Source organism: Coccinella septempunctata, chromosome 2, assembly GCF_907165205.1.
Source record: "Coccinella septempunctata chromosome 2, icCocSept1.1, whole genome shotgun sequence".
Classification (NCBI taxonomy): domain Eukaryota; kingdom Metazoa; phylum Arthropoda; class Insecta; order Coleoptera; family Coccinellidae; genus Coccinella; species Coccinella septempunctata.
This window is the reverse complement of record NC_058190.1, coordinates 52,797,130-52,821,370: the sequence shown is the minus strand read 5'-3', so window position 1 is coordinate 52,821,370 and position 24,241 is coordinate 52,797,130. Positions and strand designations below refer to the sequence as shown.

General features: G+C 40.9%; 1 protein-coding gene across 1 annotated transcript; it reads right to left on the bottom strand.

Moving 5' to 3' along the window:
• Positions 1-23,041: 23,041 nt before the first annotated feature.
• LOC123307359 (RNA transcription, translation and transport factor protein) lies at positions 23,042-24,213 on the bottom strand. Its single transcript, XM_044889641.1, has 5 exons — positions 24,053-24,213; positions 23,769-23,993; positions 23,616-23,711; positions 23,404-23,564; positions 23,042-23,325 (listed from the first exon to the last, which is right to left on the bottom strand). The coding sequence occupies exons 1-5, from the start codon at positions 24,111-24,113 to the stop codon at positions 23,122-23,124; spliced, it is 747 nt and encodes a 248-aa protein (XP_044745576.1). The 5' UTR covers positions 24,114-24,213; the 3' UTR covers positions 23,042-23,121.
• Positions 24,214-24,241: the final 28 nt, after the last annotated feature.

Below are 24,241 nucleotides of genomic sequence, written 5' to 3'. Positions count from 1 at the left end.
ATCGTAAACATCAAGTCCTTGTATTCAGAGAAAAGAAGCTGGCCCAGAACTGCCCCCTGATTCACACCACAAGTATGGCAAAGAGAAGCAATATAAGCATAAAACTCGAATCATTAAGATATGGTCCAACCCATAAACCTCCCCTAATTACCCTCAGCTTCAACAGGAGGCATCTTTCGAGTGAATGGTTGAAAGCCTCGGGAAGTGAGTCAAATTATAACTGCCATTCTTCCACACATATCCGGGAATTTCTGACGAATGGGACGAAACGGTACGAAAGGCACATTAATTTCTGCGACTGAACGTCAAACAATTACAAGGAAATTGTTAACATTGCGTCGCAATTGAATCCATTCAAGCCCCGTCTCTCCCTCATTTCGCAAAACGCGAAAAAGCCCTCCTTTTGAGTACGTCGAATGTATTACGTAGTGGGATCATCCGTTTGCCTCTGCGGAACGGCAGTTTCATTATTTTTCGCAGATTGCATTGTTCTGTGTCTCAGTTGACAGGGCGGCTCTGTGATATTCCCGAGAATTCAGTTCTGTGGAATAGGGAAGGAAATTTTATGATTTTCACTAACGCTTTTTACCAATACATGTGTTTACAGGGTGTCCTACGATGGATGGCCTATTAGACGTTTACGGCGAACTGATCATAGGATTGTTCTGAAAATTTGGGTACTAGGGTTTTTTTTTATCAGAATAAAATATTTTCAATGCCGCTCATACCAAAAAATACAAAAAAATTCGTTCTTTCAAATGGGCCACCTCTTTATGATAACTTTTTTCACTTCTCTTTCCCCATCTGAGTATTTTCTTCGTTACATCCCTATCCCTTCTCCTGATACTTTCGGAATTATTAACGGTTTTCTTTGAAAAATTGCCAAAAACATGGATCCAATTGAAATGGGCATAGAAAAGACTGTTGAAATATTTATACTCTGTATGAAAGTAATTATTTCTATAAGGAAGCAGTTTGAAGCATGTAATCCACTTCCGAACTGTGATAAAACTGTAATCCGTCAGGTCTACTAACTTTTCCTACCCAAAAACACTACTCAAATAAACAATATTTCATCCCGCTGGCCAGTAGCCAGGCCTTACTCATGAAACTTTCAGCAATTCCGACATCAGAAGTTCCGTAGAAATATTCCTCTGTCAGTTTCATGAGCTGATATAACATCCCCGGCAATTATTTGGAGTAAACAGTGCCCTGCGAACCGTACAGCAAAGGCCAACAATCCACATGCACGTTTATCACGAGATAGGGAGAGAAATATTTCGTTTATTCTTCATTCGTACCATCCCTGATGGGCTGTTTATCACTCGAAATTTCGGTACAGTAAATTCCTACTTTGGCTTAACTTGCCCCACGTAATAAAAAGAGCAACACATGGGAGTGGGCCGGGAGTATGACGCTATGTCCCCAAGATAGATTGCGTTTGGGAGGGATCACGTACTGAAAAAGCCATTAAAATCTCAATTTTCCACATTATACCGTCGTTTTTCACCGGATCGGCCTTGAATACCAATAACTGCTTAACTCCCTCTGATTTATGCGAAATCGATTTCTCACGCAGGTTCCCGATACAGCCGTTTTGCCATCTTGAGTGTCTATCTAGCGAGGAATAATTTATATCCGAATTTTTGTTTGGGTCTCCACTTCATACAAATTCATAGAGAATGAGGGTGAATTTTTTTCACGAAATCCCTTCATGGATTCACTCGATTTTCATTATTTTCTCAGTAGAAGTTCAAGAACTACACTGCTCAACAATTAATATGAGGATCACTCACCTCCCTACAATTCAACTCAGTAATGTCTGAAGTCTGAAGTGGTTTGGAACAGGGGATGTTAACAGCGTGGGCTTACGCCTAGTACAAGATATAGTCTGAGTAGTTTTTACGTTTGAAGGAAAATGATATTGAAGAACATAAGACCTCCAAACAAACACTGACAAGTCAGGAAGGTTTCGGATCACCCTTCATAAATTATGGCCTGTTTGAGTTCGTAAATGGCTTGTTCAGAGATGAGAAGCGTTAAAAACATTGGTATTTCTCTAACAACTTATTCAGAAAGCCATCAACAATGTTTATGTTTCATAAAAACAGTAATACTTCACTCTAGCTCATCATGAATATATATCCAGTGACAGAGCTACTTCTCTCCTATCAGGAACGAGGCTTGAAGCTTGTTGGTTAGTGAAACCTCATAGCGTAGGGGCAAAAGTACCCCCCTGTGGCGATGGGACGTATTTTCACAGCATAATAGGATACGGAGCATGATGTTAATAGGAGATACGAGATCCAATTTCGGCTGGATAAGCATTTATGAATTATGGAGATAACTGTTGAGCACAATGAATGGCTTATGAGTATACTAGAATGAGTAATTCTATCTGATGAAATCGAGATTCTTCAATTATTCGGATGTAGGGGGACCATGTTGAAAACAGAATTTAATATCCAAATATCCTGTATGAGATGCAGGGAAAAGCATCAAGTGACTACACTCTCATTCTGTTACCAGAACCTCTTTGTGCAGGTGGGTGAATCTGTTTGTTAGGGTAGATCTCAGAGGTCCACTTGGAAGTAGCACCTCAGCAGTCCTGCAATGACCCAAAACTCAGTAACAAAGCTGCAAGGGTGCAGCAGCTGTTGACCTTGATTCATCAAGATCATCAGCTTTTTTCCCTGGCATCTACTTACATAAGAATTATGTTGTGTAGTCCTAATCGAATGAGCATTTTCTCCCTTAAAAATCTCATTATTAGTAACAAGATGAGCGATCATGATGCCAAGATCTCAAAAGATTTGATTCTTTGGTGAATAGTCAGGAAATCATATGTTTTTAGTTCAATTATTATGGTTTTTCATCCTGTATCGACCACATCAATTCAATAAGCGTCACATCATCGATTCTTGCCTTAAATCTACTCGAAGCGATATAAACTTTTTCGTTCCCCTTCATCAGCTTCCACGAGCATATGAATCGATAAGGGAAAAATAAATCTACGTTGGTATCGCTAACATTTCCATATTATCTCCCTGCTGATATACTGCCCCAATACGAGAATGGTCGAGATATACGTTTCCGATATAAAACTTCTGCGAACTTAGTATAGAACTTTTTCACTGCAACAAACTGGAGAGTGGAGAATTTACGACTATTCACATAATGTACGATCTGGCACGATGAGATTTCAATTGTGCCCATTTCCTTTCTATCAGGTACAGTCTAGGGGTTGGCAGGAAACTGACATTGTCTGTCATATTCGATGAATTTATAAACATAATCGAACGGTTATGGGTTCCTCAGGAATCTCAGAAGATTGTATGAAGGCATCAGAAAGCGGAACTTGTTTTCGATGCTATTCTATTTCCTTCCTAACGGGGGTGAGCACAACCCCTTGATTTTGAATAGGGATGAGGGGTGTTGCGATAATTTATTTTGAAGATCGTGTCTAGTACTATCTCACCCTAAAATTTCACTTCAAAATATTCATCGATAATGAATTAACAGCGAAAATAGTGAAAGAGGCAATGTGGAATTCATCTCGAGAATATTATTTGTATCTGAAACATTTCAAAGGTATTGTAATGAATTCCAGTTTTCTGAGAAAAATTGGAGTTCATTTTAGTGCATTCCTTTCATTTCACATTTCCGTCTTTAAAAATATTTAATTCTCAAATATTCAGTACATTCGTTCCGATAGGCAGAGTAAATGTAAAAAACCGTTTATCTGTGGTTAACGTCGTTTTTCTTGCATGCCATTGGAGATTTTGACGTTTTTCTGATGTTGATATGCGATAAATCGGAGCTGACTTTCACTCTTGTCGCATTCTGGAATTTACAGATTTTCAACGTGCGGGGGGATTTGCCTATAAAAGCAGATTTTCCCCTGCGACGGCCTCTTTTACTCTCTTTTACACTTTAGTCTCTTTTGTCACTTGAGTTCAGTTTCTTTATTAGACCTACACCGGTTACTTCTTTGACACTGCTGTACTGTATCGCTTTCTGTTATCTTTTGCCGTACTTTACCCTGTTTCGCGAGTCTGACTTTTCCCTTCGCTATCAGTCATGGTGCGTAAGCCCTTGGGGTACTGAAGGGAAAGTCCCCGTCAACCCCCCCTGTCCGCGTTCCGCGTCATAAGTGTTGAATCCGAAATCTCTTCTTTTCTATCAGTCATGGCGCGTAAGCCCTTGGGGTAAAGAATAAGAAATACCTCTCGTCGTCAGTGAAATCCCGTAGTTGCGCTAAAAATAGACCTTTTCTTCGCTATCAGTCATGGAGCGTTAGCCCTTGGGGTAGCGAATAAAAGTCTCGAATAGATCCGGCCTGGTTGTGTTTCTTTTCATTGGAGAAATACAATTAATTACATCCCGATACCGTATAGCAAGTCATTTAACTTCGCGAGGTCATCCTTAGTATTCATTTCGTCAGTTCTGGTTGGCGCATTTTATTGAACAGTGATTTTTCACTGTACCCGGTATAAACTTTACAAAGTGCTCGTGACCGGATAGAATTTCCCGAATGTATGTTTGCTGATAGATTCGCTCATATTTCATACCTACACATATCTCCGTTGTACATATAATCAGTTTCCGAAGGTGTGAATAAACTAGTACATAATTTGATTTTGACTACTTCGTTATCGCTACCACCCTAGAAAACAGCGAACTCTGTCTCCGACTAGCAGCTACTCTGGTAGGTTTGCTATTCTTCCTAGTGAAAAGAATAGCTGGCGCTCGAGATAAGTTTTCTCCGAGGTAACCACGTTACAAGTTAGGTTAGGTTAGGTCTCTATAATCTTTGCTGCTAAGATTACGAAAAGTTTTCTCATTGTTCTCTCACGAATTTCAAGCAGAATTCGCCCAAAACAGTATCAGAGATCAACAATTCAACAAACCGCTCGTAATACGACTTCAAGACACCGAAAAAACCCTTTGAATTTCCGCATCGATAAATCCGGGCCGAAAATCAACCCTCCATCGTAACGAATTGGGTCCTGTCGCTCCCGGAACGTTCCATAAACATCGGTAAATTCAAATTAAGCGTATAAACGTAGAACGGGGAACCGTCCGAGATAAATATTGTGTTATCGTGTATCCTGGGGGCTTACACCGACGGAATCGGCAACACTTAAATCTTTCCCGCGCCCCCGCCCCCACGACATTAACCTTATTTCACGTCTTTGCAGTCGATAAATTCTTTCCGGAGGCAGCCGGGCGGCACGGCCCGCTATATTAACCCGATTGTTGTTCATTGGTCCCTCGGAAAGAACTGTTTACAAATATCCCGGCTTGATTGCGGGGTCATCTGGTCGAGTGCCTTCCCGGAGGTTAAATTGAGACCTATTTCGAGGGTTTAAACACGCCAATAATGTTGTTATACAGCGTTTCTCAAAGCCGTAAATAAACGACCGACTTGACTTTTTAGATGACAGTTGATCGTTGACAGAGCTGGAGTGGGTTCGGAAGATTGTCATTCGATACGTCCAAAATAGAAATTCTAACAAAGATTGTAGAGTCTATAATGTTTGGAATTCTAATGCTTTTAGCCCTCTCACTAGGTTTCCAATTGGTCATTGTCACAACACAAGAACGTAGTTCTCTAGTGGATACTAAAAATCGAAATGGATACTGAAGAAAAAATCTTTTTGCACTTGAATTAAATTTTGTGCATACCACTTGGATTGGCGTATATATTCGCGTATCTCACACACACACGCACGCACTCGCACACACATGCACACACAAACACACACACGCGCCCACACACACACACACCCACGCACACACACGCACACACATGCACACGCACACACATTCACAAACACACGCACACACACACACACGCGCACACACACACATTCACAAACACACGCCACACACTCGTCACTCGACACTCGATACTCTACACTCAACACACGACACTCGACACTAGACACTCGACACTAGACACTCGACACTAGACACTCGACACTAGACACTTGACACTCGACACTCGACACTCGACACTAGACACTCGACACTAGACACTCGACACTAGACACTTGACACTCGACACTCGACACCCGACACCCGACACTAGACACTCGACACTAGACACTCGACACTAGACACTTGACACTCGACACTCGACACTCGACACTAGACACTCGACACTAGACACTCGACACTAGACACTTGACACTCGACACTCGACACCCGACACCCGACACTCGACACTCGACACGCGACACTCGACACCCGACACTCGACACTAGACACTCGACACTAGACACTCGACACTAGACACTTGACACTCGACACTCGACACCCGACACCCGACACTCGACACTCGACACGCGACACTCGACACCCGACACATACGCACACAAAAACGCATTCACACACACACACACACACACATACACACACACACACACAAACAAACACAAACACACACACACGCACACACACGCCACACACACACACACACGCACACACACGCCCCACACACACGCCCCACACACACGCACACACACGCCACACACACACACACACACGCCCCACACACACGCCCCACACACACGCCCCACACACACAAACACACACGCCCCACACACACACACACACACGCCACACACACACACGCCACACACACACACACGCCACACACACACACGCCACACACACACCACACACACACACACACACACACACACACACACACACACACACACACGCCATACACACACACACACACACACACACGCACACACACACACACACACACACAAGCACACACACATACACACGCCACACACTCGTCACTCGACACTCGACACTCGATACTCTACACAGTCTACACTCAACACACAACACTCAACACACGACACTCGACACTAGACACTCGACACTAGACACTCGACACTAGACACTCGACACTCGACACTCGACACTTGACACTCGACACTCGACACCAGACACCCGACACTCGACACCCGACACCCGACACCCGACACTCGACACTCGACACTCGACACTCGACACCCGACACCTGACACTCGACACTCGACACTCGACACGCGAGACTCGACACTCGACACTCGACACCCGACACTCGACACGCGACACTCGACACTCGACACTCGACACGCGACACTCGACACTCGACACTAGACACTCGACACTCGACACTCGACACCCGACACTCGACACCCGACACGCGACACTCGACACTCGACACTCGACACTTGACACTCGACACTCGACACTCGACACCCGACACTCGACACCCGACACTCGACACTCGACACCCGACACTCGACACTCGACACTCGACACCCGACACACAACACTCAACACCCGACACTCGACACTCGACACTCGACACCCGACACCTGACACTCGACACTCGACACTCGACACTCGACACCCGACACCTGACACTCGACACTCGACACCCGACACTCGACCCTCGACACGGGACACTCGACACTCGACACTCGACACTCGACACTCGACACCCGACACCTGACACTCGACACTCGACACTCGACACCCGACACTCGACACGCGACACTCGACACTCGACACTCGACACTAGACACTCGACACTAGACACTCGACACTCGACACTAGACACTCGACACTCGACACTAGACACTCGACACTCGACACCCGACACTCGACACTCGACACTCGACACCAGACACCCGACACTCGACACCCGACACTCGACACTCGACACTCGACACCCGACACCCGACACTCGACACGCGACACTCGACACTCGACACTCGACACTCGACACTCGACACCCGACACATACGCACACAAAAACGCATTCACACACACACGCACACACACACACACACACACACACACACACACGCCCCCCACAAACACACACACACACACGCCACACACACACACACACACACGCCACGCCACACACACACACACACACGCCACACACACACACACACACACACACACACGCCACACACACACACGCACACACGCACACACACGCACGCACGCTCACACACACACACAGACACACACACGCACACACACGCACGCACGCTCACACACACACACACACACACACACGCACACACACACGCACACACACACGCACGCACACACACACATACACACGCCACACACTCGTCACTCGACACTCGACACTCGATACTCTACACTCAACACACAACACTCAACACACGACACTCGACACTAGACACATTAAGATTAATTAGGCTCTTCTCTTTCAGAAACTGCATTTGGTCCTTCTTCCAGTGAATTATTTTTACTGATTATTTGGCCTGATTGCTTACACGATCTCAATACCATGGAACAGATGAATGAGTGATGACCATACCGCCACCGGTGCCGATCTGCTGAATAATTTCACAGCATACCGGTTCGGTGACGGTCTGGACTAAAACTCTTACTCCTATGTAATTTCACCTGGAATTTCAAAATTTAGATTGAATTAACATATGTATACATTCTGGGAAGATTCATAATTCAATCATATATTTTTTTTACGCACTTCTGAATATCGGGTAAGTTATAATACCTTACATTTTCAAATTTTTATTCATCATAACTTACGCTCTTCAAAATGGAGGGAAAATTGGTAGGCCATTACAGCTGAAATACATCAAAACTTAGCTCAGATTTGGAATCAGAGATCTCGAATTATGCAGAAAACATCTACGACACTTCAATATCTGAAACTTGGATTTTCGATTTCGATCGTAAAAAACGATCAAAAATTTTCGACCAAAATGCTTTTTTTTTCGTATCGTTTTGAAATTCAGAATATAGATTAATTAGGCTCTTCTCTATCAGAAACTGCATTCGGTTCTTCTTCAAGTGGATTATTTTTTCGTTTTACGCCCTCTTGAAGGTCGGAAAAATTGGTAGGCCATAGCACACCCCCACACCTAAACACACAATCGCACACACACCCCCCACACACACACAACCCACAGACACCCCACACACACCCCCCCTCACACACACACACATATTCCGATTTCCGATATTCATTTCATTCGATAAAACCGTTGGAGAGTTAGAACTAAAAATAACTTTTTTTATGGTTTTTCAACAACCTCTATCTTTTAAACCGAGCCAAATCGGAAAAAATGGTATAGGAAAAAAGTGTTTCTTTTGACATCAAGAAGCTACTTTTAGAATATTTGTACGAGTCAAAGACTCATCATCACTCATAATTTGCAGTTTAATATGTCGGAGACAAAGCCATATCATATACATTTTCATGAGGAATATCACTCACCCTGTATATTCCATGTTCGAGCAGCGTATTTATGGTCTATAGTAACAAGATCTGAATAAGAATCCTACCGCGAAACCATAGAGCACACGAGGATCGAGTACTTGACATTGACAGGTCCGACTCATTTCCGGCATCTCAAAATGGCGATGATGAATCGTCCCGATGCCGTTTAGTGCGTGCGAGAACGCGTCCTCCTTTCTCCCCTTTATTTTTTCTGGCATTCGACTAAAATGAATCGGATCAAGCATCCATCCATCAAGCGACGGGGCTAGAAGCTGCCACGGCAGACGCCCACCCACAAATAATATCCACTTAACCGACTCATTCGTCTTTTCCCGGTGATATATCCGCTAAATTTGACTGAAACGGGACAAATCGATCGGAAAAGCGATTCAGATGAACTCGATGGTCGACAATTAATCGATGGTCTCGGATTCTTTCGTTAGGGGGATGAGACAAGAGATTAATCAGTCGGGGCGCGATTTTGCGGTTTTATGCGGAAGTTTTCATTACCGCTACATTGATTTTATAGCGCCACATTCGGCTATATTGATGGAGATGGGTGGTTTTTAATGACATGAGTCATTTAAGGCAGAAAAAATTTCACACAATACTTCATTAGTTCCATAGTTTTCGGGTAATCGTGTTTGCAGATTTTCAACCATTCGTCGAAGACACTTGCAAGGTTCACATCGAATAAACTGTTATGCTTATCACCCATTCAGCAAGCAATTTCAAATAGCCTTTTCATTGAAGATACTCATGATGAAGCTGTACAGACTATTACCTGGATTACTTTGTTATTTTCAACATCAATTTGTTATTTTTCTGCATTTTCTGGCAGCAGGAGGGAAAATAACCCTAAGGTTACCTCTGGAAAAATGTGTGTCATTGAATTCTCTACTTTATCGTGGAAAATACAGGGAGTTACATTTGAAAAAATCGGGAAATATCTATTTGAAGATCTTCATATTCCGACATTAATAGCAGACACGCTGTAGACAGGTTGATCATTTAGGAATGATAATCATATTCGCACTATGCTTGCTTCTGGCAATTGGTAGAGGAATTTATCCTTTCCCCTCAACTTTTTGCAGTTTTGTAGCCTGTTTTCAAACGAAATTTTTTAATATGTCATGTTCGACAGCTATGAAAGCTATGAAAGCGCAACAGATTGTTGCAGGACCCTGTACAGGGTGGGCAAAATTGGTGATACCTGGACTACAACTTTTTAACCCAACGAGATAGAGGAAAATGAATGTATCATTCATGTCGTCTTTTTTTGGAAACTAATAATGCCATCAACTGCATTCCTTTATCTTCTTTTGTTTTTGAGTTACAAGCCAAAATTTAAATTTGGGCGATTTCTACATTGGTCATTATCTCCGTTTCTGTTTGTGCTAGGATGATGAAATGAAAACATTATACAGACACTTTTTGATAGAAATCCAGTGGCGTATAATGATTTTCTCCTACAGGTTTATTTGCTGAGCTATAACATAAAGTTCTGTTTTTTCTTATGAAAACAGTAGCTTAAAATGACTTAAAAGAATCGCCATTTTTCACCGTTTCAGAAATATATCATACATCCCCCTCAGTCTTCCTAAGTCATTTTAATCTACTGTTTTCATAAGAAAAAATTCATCTTTACGCTATAGCTCAGCAAATATACCTGTTGGAAAAAATCACAGTACGCCACTGGAATGCTATCATAAAAGTGTCTGTATAATGTTTTCATTTCAACATCCTAGCTCAAACAGAAACGGAGATAATAACCAAAGTTGAAATTTAAATTTTGACCCATAACTCGAAAACAAAAGAAGATAAAGTAATGCAGTTGATGGCATTATTAGTTTCTGGAAAAATGACAACCGTAATGCGCCATGCATTTTCCTCTATCTCGTTGGGTTGAAAAAGTTGTAATTTAGGTATCACCAATTTTGTCCACCCTGTACACCGTGTTATGAAGTTCAATATTCTGCGTCGAAAAAGAATTTTTATATCGAGTATATAAAGGGTGATGTTTATTTTGAGTTTTCATGAACCAAAAGATACGAGCTGAAGGCTTTATCCAAAAACTCGATTTTAAATTATTGAAATTATTTAATCAGGTTTACCAAAATCCTCGGTAGTACAAAAGAGAAGCTCCTGAATCCATTCGATTGGATGCTCAAAAACTTTTATGGACGTTACTTCAATCATAAGTGATTCATTTTGTAAGATATTTCAGGAAAACTGGTGTTAAATAGGATATTTTTTCTTTATTTTGAAAAATTTGTTAAATTTTGAGGACCTGATTAACATAAACAGGTCGTCCAAAATTTACAGGGTGCGTCTTTAACTGCTATAAATATTTTAACAGTAGATTGTTGAGGTCAAAGAAGTTTTTCCTATACCTACCATTTTTTTGATTTGGCATTGATAAAAAGATACAGGCAATGAGCTGTGCCAGCACTGGAAAAACAAAATTACTTTCAGAATAACTAGCTAAATGTGTGACACTTGACACTACAGATCTGTGGATCTTTTAAACAGACTGGTATTCAGTCAAAGTACCCAATTTTTCAAATTTCACATATCCTTTTTAATTTTTGAACATCAAATTATTGGAAAACGGCGCATTATAAGAGAAAACATGAAGAATACTTTTACAAAACGTTCAAATATTCATTTGATAGCGTCCAATTCACTTTCAAGAGTTGGGTTCTTTGAATTTTTGGTATTTTTATGGTACGTAATGATGATAATGAGAGAACTGGAAGACGTGGGTGATATCTTGTATTCGAAAAAGATTCATAAAATAAATTAACAACTATATTCCAAAATTCATTTCGTTCGATAAAACCGTTTGTGAGATAAAACTAAAAATAAATTTTTTTATGGTTTTTCAACAGCCTGTATCTTTTAAACCGAGCCGATTCGAAAAAAATGGTAAAGGAAAAAAGTGTTTCTTTTGACCCTAAGAAGCTACTGTTAAAATATTTGTATGAGTCAAAAACAAACCCAGTATGTGTCTGATCTCAGTGAAAATGTATGCTCCACACCTTTTACGTCAACCATTTTTTCAAATGTTCAGTGCCACAGGGGAAACAACCGAAAAACCACGAAAACACCGTCTTAGGGACATATTTCATCCATATTAGGACATATCTGAAGCAAATCCAGCAATAAATGCTTTGGTTGCAATTTTTTCATAATTGTATCCTTATTCCACCGAGCTATGAAGGCCATATCGACTTCTAACCCACAAATCGCCCCGTCCGAACAATGCGCGAATAAAATTTCAATCTCGACCAGCATTATTGCTTCTCGTGAGACCCGCTGCAACGCCCCACCGCTAGACGCCCAATAAAAATCCCTCAAAACTTTTGATTGATCCCCCGGAACTTTCTTCACGCTCGCGACGAATATTTACAAGGTCGTTTGTTCCCCCGCGTGAAAAGTGTAAAATCCGGACGTATTAAATTCTCCTGCCAGATGGCCGTGACGTCGACGGCGGGCGTCGCGACGACGAAACCCTATTCCGGGCGTGGGAAAGCAAATTAAACTTTGGGGAGACCGGAAAACGAGTCGCCTTATCTTCATGAGATTGATAATGAAACCATTTTACGCCCTTCTTCCTTGGTTTCGACACGAACCGCCGGGGTCAGCATCCGGCGCTGATAAGAGTTCGAATTCATTCCCGAAATTATACCGGGAGCTCCAAAAATCCAGGTTGATTCGAATAAGGGAGAGTTGTGGCTTTCACACCCATTCGACAGGGATCTACACGGGTACTCACGGCCTAGGTGGCACATTCAGCTACCTGGCGACAGATGGCATTTCTATCTCATAACCTATACAGTGACTCTAAACTGTATAGACTCTATACTGTATAGAGTCACTGTAATAACCTAATGGCGCGAATTCAACCATCCAAACGAATTCTCCGAAAATTTCGGTGTGAGTTTCCTTCTGTACCACAGAGAATCTACACTCGTCAGTTTCTGATTAGTACAATCTCACCATTATCTTCCTAAGGCGAGGATTAACTTATTCTTACTTAGATCCAAATACTTCATGCACTTATCGCTAGCAGCCCAGAGGATCTACAGATAATGTTGGACACCTATAAACATATATACGAAGCTTTTGGCCTTAGACTCAATATCGACAAAACCACAATCCTGGTAAGTCCCCAGAAAGCCTTCAAACACATATCAGCCTGGAGAATGAAACCCTAGAACAGGTCGAGCAGTTCAAATACTTGGGAAGCTTCATAAATACTAGGGCTAACCTAGACACGGAAATACACATCCGTATCAATTCGGCATCACGGGCATTCTGGAAGCTAAAGGACAGAGTGTTTCAAAATCACGACCTCAATCTGAAGACCAAGACAGCTGTTTACAAAGCATTCATCCCTCCAACGCTGCCCAATGGAAGCGAAAGCTGGACGCCCTACAGGCGACATATCAAACAGCTTGAACAAACGCAACAACGTCATCTAAGACAGATAATGCACATCAGATGGTTCCACAAAGTTTCAAATGCGGAAATCTTGCAACGCGCGAGCTGTATAACAATTGGGACGCAAGTAACGAGGGCCCGACTCAGATGGAGCGGCCACATTCTGAGGATGCAAGACACAACACTCCCCAAAATAGCTCTGTACGGCGAATTCACAGAGGTAGCTCGGAAACCAGGAGGCCAGTTTAAGGATATACTGCATCAATTCCTAAAATCAGTTAATGCCAATCATCAACTGGGAACAACTAGCGTTAGACAGGTCACGTGGAGATCTATGGTGCACAGTTATAATCATTGAACCTTAAAAAACTGGAAGGGCCTCTTAGGTACCGAAATACGACGAAAAGTGTGTCCAACTGAGACGGAAGATGTAGAGCAACCCATCTCTTTCTAATGGTTCGACAACCAATCGAATAACCGCATCAGACGTCGGACGCAGCAGTCGTCTCACTTCAACGCCCCTGGTTGTTTTTGTTTACATCGTTATAAACCAATTGACAGAGCGCAGAGAGAGATAGATTGCTCTACATCTTCCCTTTCAGTCTTCCTCAGTTTGCCTGCATCGATATGCCATTCCAGTTCTTTTAGAGTTCAATGGTTATAATGGAGACTCGAGAAGAATTCCATGTCTCTTCAGTCACAGGAGGGCACACAGTCGCAATTAGCCCCAAGAAATTATAAGTCTGTTCTTTTTTTATGTCCTTTTGTAGATTAATTCCCGGTAACGGGATACAGCAATGAATTAATGAATGAATGCATCCCAGAGTTTCGGAATCCTGAAAGCACTTTTTGTGCTCCGTCTGAGTCCATCCCTGATTATAGCTCAGTTCTGTGGCTCGATTATCCGCAATGCCATCCGAGTACCGCACAAACACAGCGATTTCCCCCTTAGACACTTAATCACTCATAATTACTTCGAGACCGACGTGAAGATGGAGGAGTTGAGAAACGCCCGTCAAGTGAATTGTGGCAAACACCCCGCGAATACATTATTCAGATTCCTGTTGAGATGGGATCATTAAGAAACACAAGAAACTAATTCGTAGATCTCTCGAACCAGAAGATGTCTGGGGGCACAATCTCGGAAAATTGAGATTCCGGAGTTTGCCTAGCAACCTTGCCGATTCCTCTCTTATAATGATGCTGGAGTATTCCAGAGAACAATATTTTGATGAAGTGAATTCGATAGTTTAGTCTTTCCGGAATCATAGAGGAACAGGGGAAATGTTCAGCGTTCGATATCAAATTAGAAAGAAGAAACACTAAGCCAGGAGATCCACCTTTACAAGCCAATTTGTTTAAAAAAATATAGAAATACCGAGGCCAAAAACACTACTTTTCGCTATCGATGAGTTGAATCGGTACTACCCACCCCTATCTGTGATTCTGTGATCTATGCTAACCTCACTCTTGTCAGTTTTATCAAATTGACGTGGATTTGTTTATATTTGTCAAAAATCTCAACTTTCTCATATTTTTTTAGACTGTAAGATATCCAGGGTTTAGATTCTTACCATGGCGCTGTCTGATTATTCGACTTTTCCGCAATCAAACGAAAATCAACTCCAAATAGATCAGAATTGTAGGTCCTGAAAAAACGCTGATATGAATCGATGACCCGCGAATGGCATCAGCGCACATTTCCATTTCGTCCAATTTACCAACAGGTCTTCAATTTGGCCGAAATTTCGGACCTGACGATTGCTCGTTAAGCGAAACGTTGCGGGTATCGCGAATTGTACCCCTGAGCTGTCGGTTTTCATTCCATCAGTACCAGCTGCGCGATGAAATTGGTTAGTTTCATTAAGCTGCAGATAATAACGTTTCTGATTTCGGATGAAATTCGTCAGTTTGCCCGACTTCGTACTTAATTAGCGGCGTTCATTATGGGTGAGGTTCCGCATGCCCTAAACGCTTTTGACGTGGGCTTCGTTGACGAGGGATCTTTTTCGTATTCATTGTAAAATTGTAGGGTCTTCGTTGAACGAGGATTTTTTTGAATGTGCTCGTATAAACTCTGCTGTAATGAGCATTCAAAAACGAATCTGTGAGCCAACATCTGACCTTGAATCATTGATTTATGGTCATTGAATCAGGATCAGTCTGTACCTACACATGAATCCATAGCTTTCAAAGCTTTTCTATTCGTTTTTTTCATTAGGGATTCAAATAAAAAAAAATAAACATAAAGTCTTTCTTCAGTACAGTTGTTCATACGTTTTTTTTACACTACGAAAAAAAAATAGAATACTTGTGTTTTCTCGTACGTAATTCTAAGAATCTCATTCACTGAAGCAGCTAAATCTCGTGAAGCAGTAGATCCTTTCCAATTTCCATCGAATAAAGGGATTGGTTGAGATAAAAAGGATTTATATGCTTCACAGAGGCAGATAATGGTCCATTCATTTCCTGTATGAATGGAAAAACGAAGCATATATCGGCTTCGCAAGGTATATATTTTTAATCACTTAATGGAAGATCTATGGCACTGCTAGAACAAGAATTACCAATCTGAATATCCTTCATTTTTCAATAAAGCTCGATATGATGTGTCCATTTCTCCTTTTTCAGAGATGACGTCACCAAATTTGACACTACTGGTTCAGTCGGAAACAAAAAGTAGGGCATGAAAAAGACGAAGCGAGGGACTAAGCTGTCTAAAGTCATGTAGGATTATATTTGACCTTCAATACTAGCCCATTTCCAGCATTTAATAAACTAATCATGAAAGTAAATACTCTTCCACTATTTTACCTGTCATTTCGTTATCGATGAAAATTTTGAAGCGAAATTTTAGGGTCAGATAATACTCGATGATATCTTCAAAATGAGGTATGGCAACATCCCTCATCTCTATTCAAAATCAAGGGGTTGCGGAGATGCAAAGAGCGAAAAAGTTGTTCCCCCACGTTTTCATTTCAAAACCGGAAAATCGAGGTTGTATTAAGTTTTCCTTGGACCACACCGTATATCTCGCTGAAACACAAATTCCGACGCATCTTCGAGAGCCCTAATGTCGTTGAATCATTGAAATTAAAACGGAATAAAGGCTAATTGGGACTCGAGCAACTCATTAAACAAATTCGTTATGTAGCGCGGGCTCTCGCCGCCTTCTCTTGAAATTTGCTGGGAGCGCTTCCTACGGATTCTAGTCCGATTGCAGTGTGAGGGGTAATCAGGTAAAAATATGTGTGCAGTCGGTGGAATAATGAAGATGTACGATTTCGAAAAACTCCGACTTCATTCGACGGCACTTGAAAGTGGGAAAACTATGGAGTCGGTTAACTGCAGTTCGCACATGTATAGCAGTTCGTGTTTAGACTTGGTTGTTGCGTTTATAATTAGGGAGATGCAGTATAAAAAGGCACAACTCTATAGGTTCGTTATTGTGAAGGGTGTGGCTAGAAATACCTACATCCCGATTCAGATCTCCCTTTTCCTGGAAAGCTAAAACTATGAGGGCTTTTTTATTTTCGCAGAGAATACAATCTCATCCTGATAGTTAGTTTAGTGGCATATAGAAAACAGAACATTTTGTATTATGAATTTATTAGACATAATACACTGCTCAAAACCTGAGGTGGATAATTTGCGTACATGTGTTAGTAATTTACGACGATATGTTGAAAAATTCTTAGCCTACTATAGAACCAAACAAAATTTCAATGTCAAAATATTTTATTACTCAACGTATTCTCCTCTTAATTGGATACATTTATTACAGCGAACCTGCAACGTCTCTAGACCTTTCAAAAAAATGTTTCTTCTTGCTCTGCAAGCCAGACCTCCACAACTTTCATTACCTCCTCGTTGGAAGAAAATTTACGACCTTTTGAACTTTTTTTCAGTTGAGGAAAGAGATGATAGTCGGGTGGAGCCAAATCTGGTGAATAAGGGGGGGTGTTCTAGTTCTAAATCACGAATTTTTTGCATGACAACATGAGATTCGTGTGCAGGGGCGTTGTGCTGCAAAAACAGAACCTTTGGATAGGTTTCCACGTCCTTTCTCTTAATTTTTTTCCCGTAGAGTGGTCAGTAATGTCGAATAGTAATCTCCGGTTATTGATCTACCCTTATCCAAAAAATCAATCATGATTACTCCATGGCAATCCCAAAAAACTGAAGCAAGAACTTTTTCAGCAGATTTTTGGACACGAAACTTCTTAGGTCTTGGAGAACCAGAGTGTCGCCATTCCATCGATTGTTGTTTTGTTTCTGGATCGTAGAAATGAACCCAAGTCTCACCCATAGTAACAATTCGGTTTAAGAATTCTACATCGTTTTCAAATCGAGCACAGATCGAACGCGATGCTTTTACCCTTGCACGCTTTTGGTCAACATTCAAACATTTGGGGATCCAATTTGCAGCAATTTTTCTCTTGTCCAAATTGACGTGAACTGTATGATGAACGCGTTCGTATGAAATATTCAGTGCTTCAGATATCCGTTTTAGCCCAATTCGACGGTCTGATAAAATTATGTCAAGAACTGCATCGATATTTTCGAGGACTGACACAGAAACTGGCCTTCCCGATCGGTCATCATCTTTAATGGAAAATTCACCTCTTTTGAAGCTCTTACCTTAATAGCATTGTAAACCGGCATTGGTCAGATGAAAATCCAAGATTATTTCGTGAGGTGCATACTCAGCTTCTCCAAAAATTAAATGTTTGAGCAGGTATTCTTGAAAAACACATACATAGTCGGCCCTTTTTTATACCCGGTGATCTCACTGTCCAAATTTATTTAGATCTATTGGAGATTGCTATTTATCCAGCCCTCGTGCAAGTATTGGAGAATGCAGAAGACCATCATTTTCCAACAAGATGACGCACCACCTCATTTCGTTCAACCGGTGTGTCAGTTCTTAGATGAAAAGAAGGAGATATATTCAGTGGCCACCCAGATCACCTGATCTGGCTCCACTAGACTTTTTTCTATGGGGCCACCTGAAATCCGAGATTTACGCTACCCTGCCTGAGTAACTGGATGATTTTCGAACTCGGATCATTAATGAATACCGTCAAATTACACCAGAAATCTTTAGTAATGTACGGGAATGTTTTCAGTGTTCAGCAAAACTTATATTACTGGATGGAGGTCCAAAACATAATAAATTTTTCCCTCATTTCCTACGGTAACATTTTTTCATTGTTGTTTTAATATCATTTATACTGATTGTTCTAGTTTCTATGTTACTTAGAATATTTCGCTTCCGCGCATCCGGACCAGGAGTTTGCTCCACATAAATTCATATTCAAGCCGAAAACTGAAACAAACACGATAATTCCGTCCCTAACGAACTGTCTTTTTGAATTCTCCCCAGCTTTATTTTCAATTATACAGATTCGTATGTTTTATTCATGATGTCCCCCGAACTTCAAAGGATCCGTGCGTATAACTTTTTTGATTTCATTTGTAAATTTCGGAATCACTCAGGGCCGCCGGATGCGGAATGTTAACCGGGACATTTTATCGAGAATTCATGTAAGAATTCGTCCCCGGAGACGTCTGAAACAACTTTACGATCCGGACGTGAAAGGGCATAAGTTGGCGACTGTTCCGCGCGTTTATTTGGGTTTTTTTCGGGGGTGCTGTGCATGCCCGAAGTGCCGAAAAGTTTCGCTTCATCAGAACTCAGGTGGAAAATCGGGAATTGAATTTGAGCAGACTGCATTTCGTCCTTTGTTGGGCGGTTTCTCCGGTACAATCTTCAGTTCGCGTCTTTTGCAGCTAGAAGGGTGTAAACAATTTTATTTCTGCTTATTTCGAACCTCCGAATTTCTTCTGAAGGTGAGAGAAATGTTAATTTTTTTACTGCTGAGAAAAAGCACTGTTCTGAAGTGGATATTCGAGAAAAAATTACTTTTCATCACCATACCATGTGGTGAGGCGTATGTTTGATTCATAGAATATAAAATATTCTATGCTCAAAGGTAGGGAGAGTAAAGAGAAGGAGAACGATCGCTGCTTTGAGACCACAGAATATATACCAATAGGTAGTTCATGTTTTTGCCAATAGTCGCGCTGGCGATCGCGGGAGGGCGAAATTTTGATTTGAACTAGTTGAAGTTGGCTGAGTGAACTGTCTTCATGGTGGCAGATGATTAGAATATTTATTATTTTCAATTTTTGATAAGAGAACAACATATACACTGCGCAAAAAAATTAACGCACATTCTGGAAATCTCAATTTTAATGAAAGCTAACTCTACATTGACTTTATAACTTATCTTTTATATTCTCTCGGGAAGGTTTTTAACAAAACAAGACACATTAAATGGAAGAAAAATTCAGGATTTCACCGAATCTTATGTGAAAGAAGAGAAATGAACAATTTTCAAAATACTGAAATGCTGATAAGTGATTTAATACTTGGTATTTCCACCCCTTGCGTTAATTATAGCTCGGCAACGACGGTTCATACTCAAAATGAGTGATCTTAAAATGTTCTGATCTAATCCTTCCCAGATTTCTCCGAGTTGGATTCCTAAGTCATTAAGAGTAGCCGGATGATTTTCTGAACTTCTCAGCCTTCTATTGAGGTTGTCCCAAACCTGCTCAATCGGATTGAGATCTGGACTTCTTGCTGGCCATTCCATTCGAGAGACTTCAACCTCTTCAAGGTACTCCTGAACGATGCGCGCACGATGGGGTCTGGCATTATCGTCCATAAAAATGAAATTTTCACCAATGTATGGGGCAAATGGCACTACATGCTCTTCAAGAATGTTCCTTATATACTTATCAGCATTCATAGCTCCATTATCAAGGACCACTAGGTCTGTGCGAGCAGTCAAAGATATTCCACCCCATACCATAATCGATCCTCCCCCGAAACCAGTAGTATTCAGGAAATTGCACTGAGCATATCTTTCATGTGGACGTCTGCATACAAGGGAACGTCGATCACAATGGTAAAGGCAGAATCTAGACTCATCTGTGAAGAGAACTCTTTCCCAATCGGCCTCTTTCCAATGGATATGCTCTCTCGCAAAATCCAAATGCGCCCTTCGATGGGCTGGGGTAAGAGCTGGGTCTCTTGCCGCGACACGAGGCCTTAAATCATATTCTCTGAGGCGATTTATTATTGTCTGAGTGCTAATTTGCACCTCATGAGTTTGCTCAAGCTGAATTTGAAGGAGGCGAGCGGTTCCAAACAGTTGTCTCAACGAAGAAACTCTCAAGTAGTCCTGGTCTTCGGACATTCATACCTGTCTCCCTGAATCGCTGCAACATTCTGGACACACTTGATGGGAAACTCCAAACCTTTCTGCAATTCTTCTTCTCGCAAAACTACCGCTTGGGCACATTCCTCTTGGGTAAAATTGCGTGTTTCGCGTTGCATATCGAACGAGTGTAGAAAATCAAACGAAAGAAAAACTATTGATCACTAGAATTGATCGAGAACAACTGATTTTAGAATGGAGCCAATACATTCAAAATCTGATAATATCATCTTTTTTCATTCCTGCTGGGAAAAAACATCTGTATTGAAGAAAACCGTTGAAAGTGGATAACATATGCATGCATAATTCTGATAAAAATAATTATCACCTTCAGTTGTAGAATAAATTTGAGATTTCCATAATGTGCGTTAATTTTTTTGCGCAGTATATGACCATGGTGATGGTCATATATGTTGTCCGGAGAAGAGATAAAATTGCAGTGTGCATTTTTGAGGGAAAACTGGAAAAAACCTCACCTCAAGAATTGACTCGGAAGCAATTTGTGTGTGAATTGACATCCCTCGTGAGGAGTGGACTCTTCTGACTAAGAATATTAATCAATAAAACTAGAACAAGAAAACAGAACTAGAACGCAATGACTAACGTTGGCATCGAACCAAAAGGCAAACTTTCAGGATCTGTTCCATCTCAGCAAGTGTTTCCTTTGCCTTCTACCTGTCACTTTCGCTCGTTAGTTGTAACGTGTAACCTGCGAAACGCAAATGTCCCAGGATACTATCGCGGGATTGTGTCCCGGTAACAAAGTGGCAATTTCAATTCCCCCAAGAAGAGATAGCAGAGGTCGCACAGCCGAGTAATGGGAGTCGTTCTGCAATGCAGATAACTCCGCCGAAGACGCCGTAGTTTATCACATCCATTTCTGGCCACCTACCAGATATTGATGAACTCGACAACAGCTTGTGTTGGTTTCCAAGTCATGGGCATAATTTATCCCGAAACTAACTTTCGGCTCCTTCTGCATACCGGCATGCGATAAATATTCATTGTATTATTACGAAATGGGCATTCCGAGGCAGGCCACAATATTTCAGAGGGGAAGAACCGGATATGGGAGAAGAGAAAACGGAGATAAGGGATACGATTGAGGAATTTTTGGAATTTGCGGAGAGTTCGATTTGATGTACCCCTGAAACATAGATCGTACCCAACGATATTTCAATGAAAAGTAATAAATGATTCTATGGTCGGTTGAAAATTTTGTAGACCTTATTATTGCATTATTGCATTTTTTTTTTCTGTTAAATTTGGCAAAACGAACTGACGATCTGTTTTAATCTTGTATTTTTACTCGCAGGATGTTATTTTATCATCAACCAGAATGGCAGATTGGGCGATGCCAGTAAATTCGTCGTCTATCGATTTAATCACCCCTTGCGGAATTCTCGATGGTCGGACTCAGATCGCATTTTTCTTTGTGCTCTTTTCAGAGAAGTTTACTCCATAGGATTACCTTCATCTATGGTTTACTCTGTAATCTATTAACGTCTCCAAACTTTGCGTCGCGAAATCACGCAAAATCTCTGTAGATGTCAAATATCTGTATAAATTATCTATAATCTATATCAAATATGAGTATCAACTCTTTGAATACTTGAATGCTCAAAGGTAAATCTCAAACAACTCGATATTCCTCCACTAGAGCCACCTGTCTGCTCGAACTGAAATCTTTCTTTACTATTCTGCAGATTCCAAGTTTGGACTTATCACCTTTATCCTGTCTGTGGTTCCAAGCAAACTTAGTACAGCTTCCTTGAATCTAGAACTTTTTTACGAATTTTGAATCTACGTTATGAAACTGATTTCGTGAAACATTTTTCCAAATATAAAAAAGGACGTCCAAAAGATCCAAAGTAGCTGGTGCATGAAACAATAAAGTATTTGGATTCTGTGAAAGTGTTTTCCTCTACTGCAAGTGACTTTTCAAATATTCGGGAATTCCTAATGAAAAATATTCATGAAGGACAGTTTGTTGTATAAATTCACAATAAAAAACAAAATTTATTCGAAAATTTTTATTCGACTGGAATAAATAAATACATCTAATATAAATACAGAATAAGTTCAAAAACCAACTTTTCCCAACTTTGTGTCCGTTTTAGGATTAGCGGTAACATTCTGAGCCTTTACAATTAATTCATTAGCTCTAGTTTGAAGGTTCCTCAAGTCTTGAATGTACAACATCCTTAATATTTTTGCTGCGTGCTTCAACACAGGATCTCCCAAATCTATTCCAAGATCTGCATCATGGAGTGGAAATGGTGTACCCTATTAGGAATTGAAAATTGATAACTACATAATACTGCAATCTCAATCTAAGATCACTTAAAAATCTTCCTTTCTCACCTTAACTATGAACTTTTCCGGATTTTGCAAAGCAACACTAGTGAACCTCTCTGTGATAATGTGTCGTACAGCTTTCAGTGTAATAGTAGGATCCGGGTGTGGAGTGATATACAACATTTTGGCAATTTTATTAATTCCTTCCATAAATTCGTTGCTTTGAACTGAAATCTCTGATGAAAGTATGGGTGAAAATATTGATATTGACTACTTACAATCCAATTTATCCAGCGGATTCTCTGTAGTGACATTAGGAACATTCTTCAATGGTTTTACATCCTCCTGTACAGCATGTTTGTTATAAACATTCTCTGCAAAAATATATTACTTGTGATGGAAGACTTGTTTTCATATCTGACAATACATACTCTTTTGACTATACTGTTCATGAATTGCATAGCCAGCAAGCCAATTGAGACATTCTTCATCTGTGGTAAGTGTATTAGGACATCCTAGGAATAACCGATACTTTTCATATGCTTTTCTCCATTCATTAGATTTGAGGTTGCTCAATGCGTTAACAGTTTCAGACCCAGCTTGTTTAATTTTGTTCCTTTCGAGCCAAACAACTATCCTCCTAAAAGTTGTTTCATCTGCAAAAAAAATTAACTGAATGGTGCCATTCAGAAACGACAAACACCACAGATCGTACCTTTGATGTTGATAGAATCTACACCAGGATATTCTAAAGCTTTCAAATATTTATTTGCCATATTATTGAAAATTCAAAGTTTGCGACTTTGCTAATCTGAAATCTGACAAATTGAACATAACCTAAGTCAACATTGCGTTCTATGAACTGCAGGGGTGTCCAAATATGGAAGAATTATCGATAATCCAA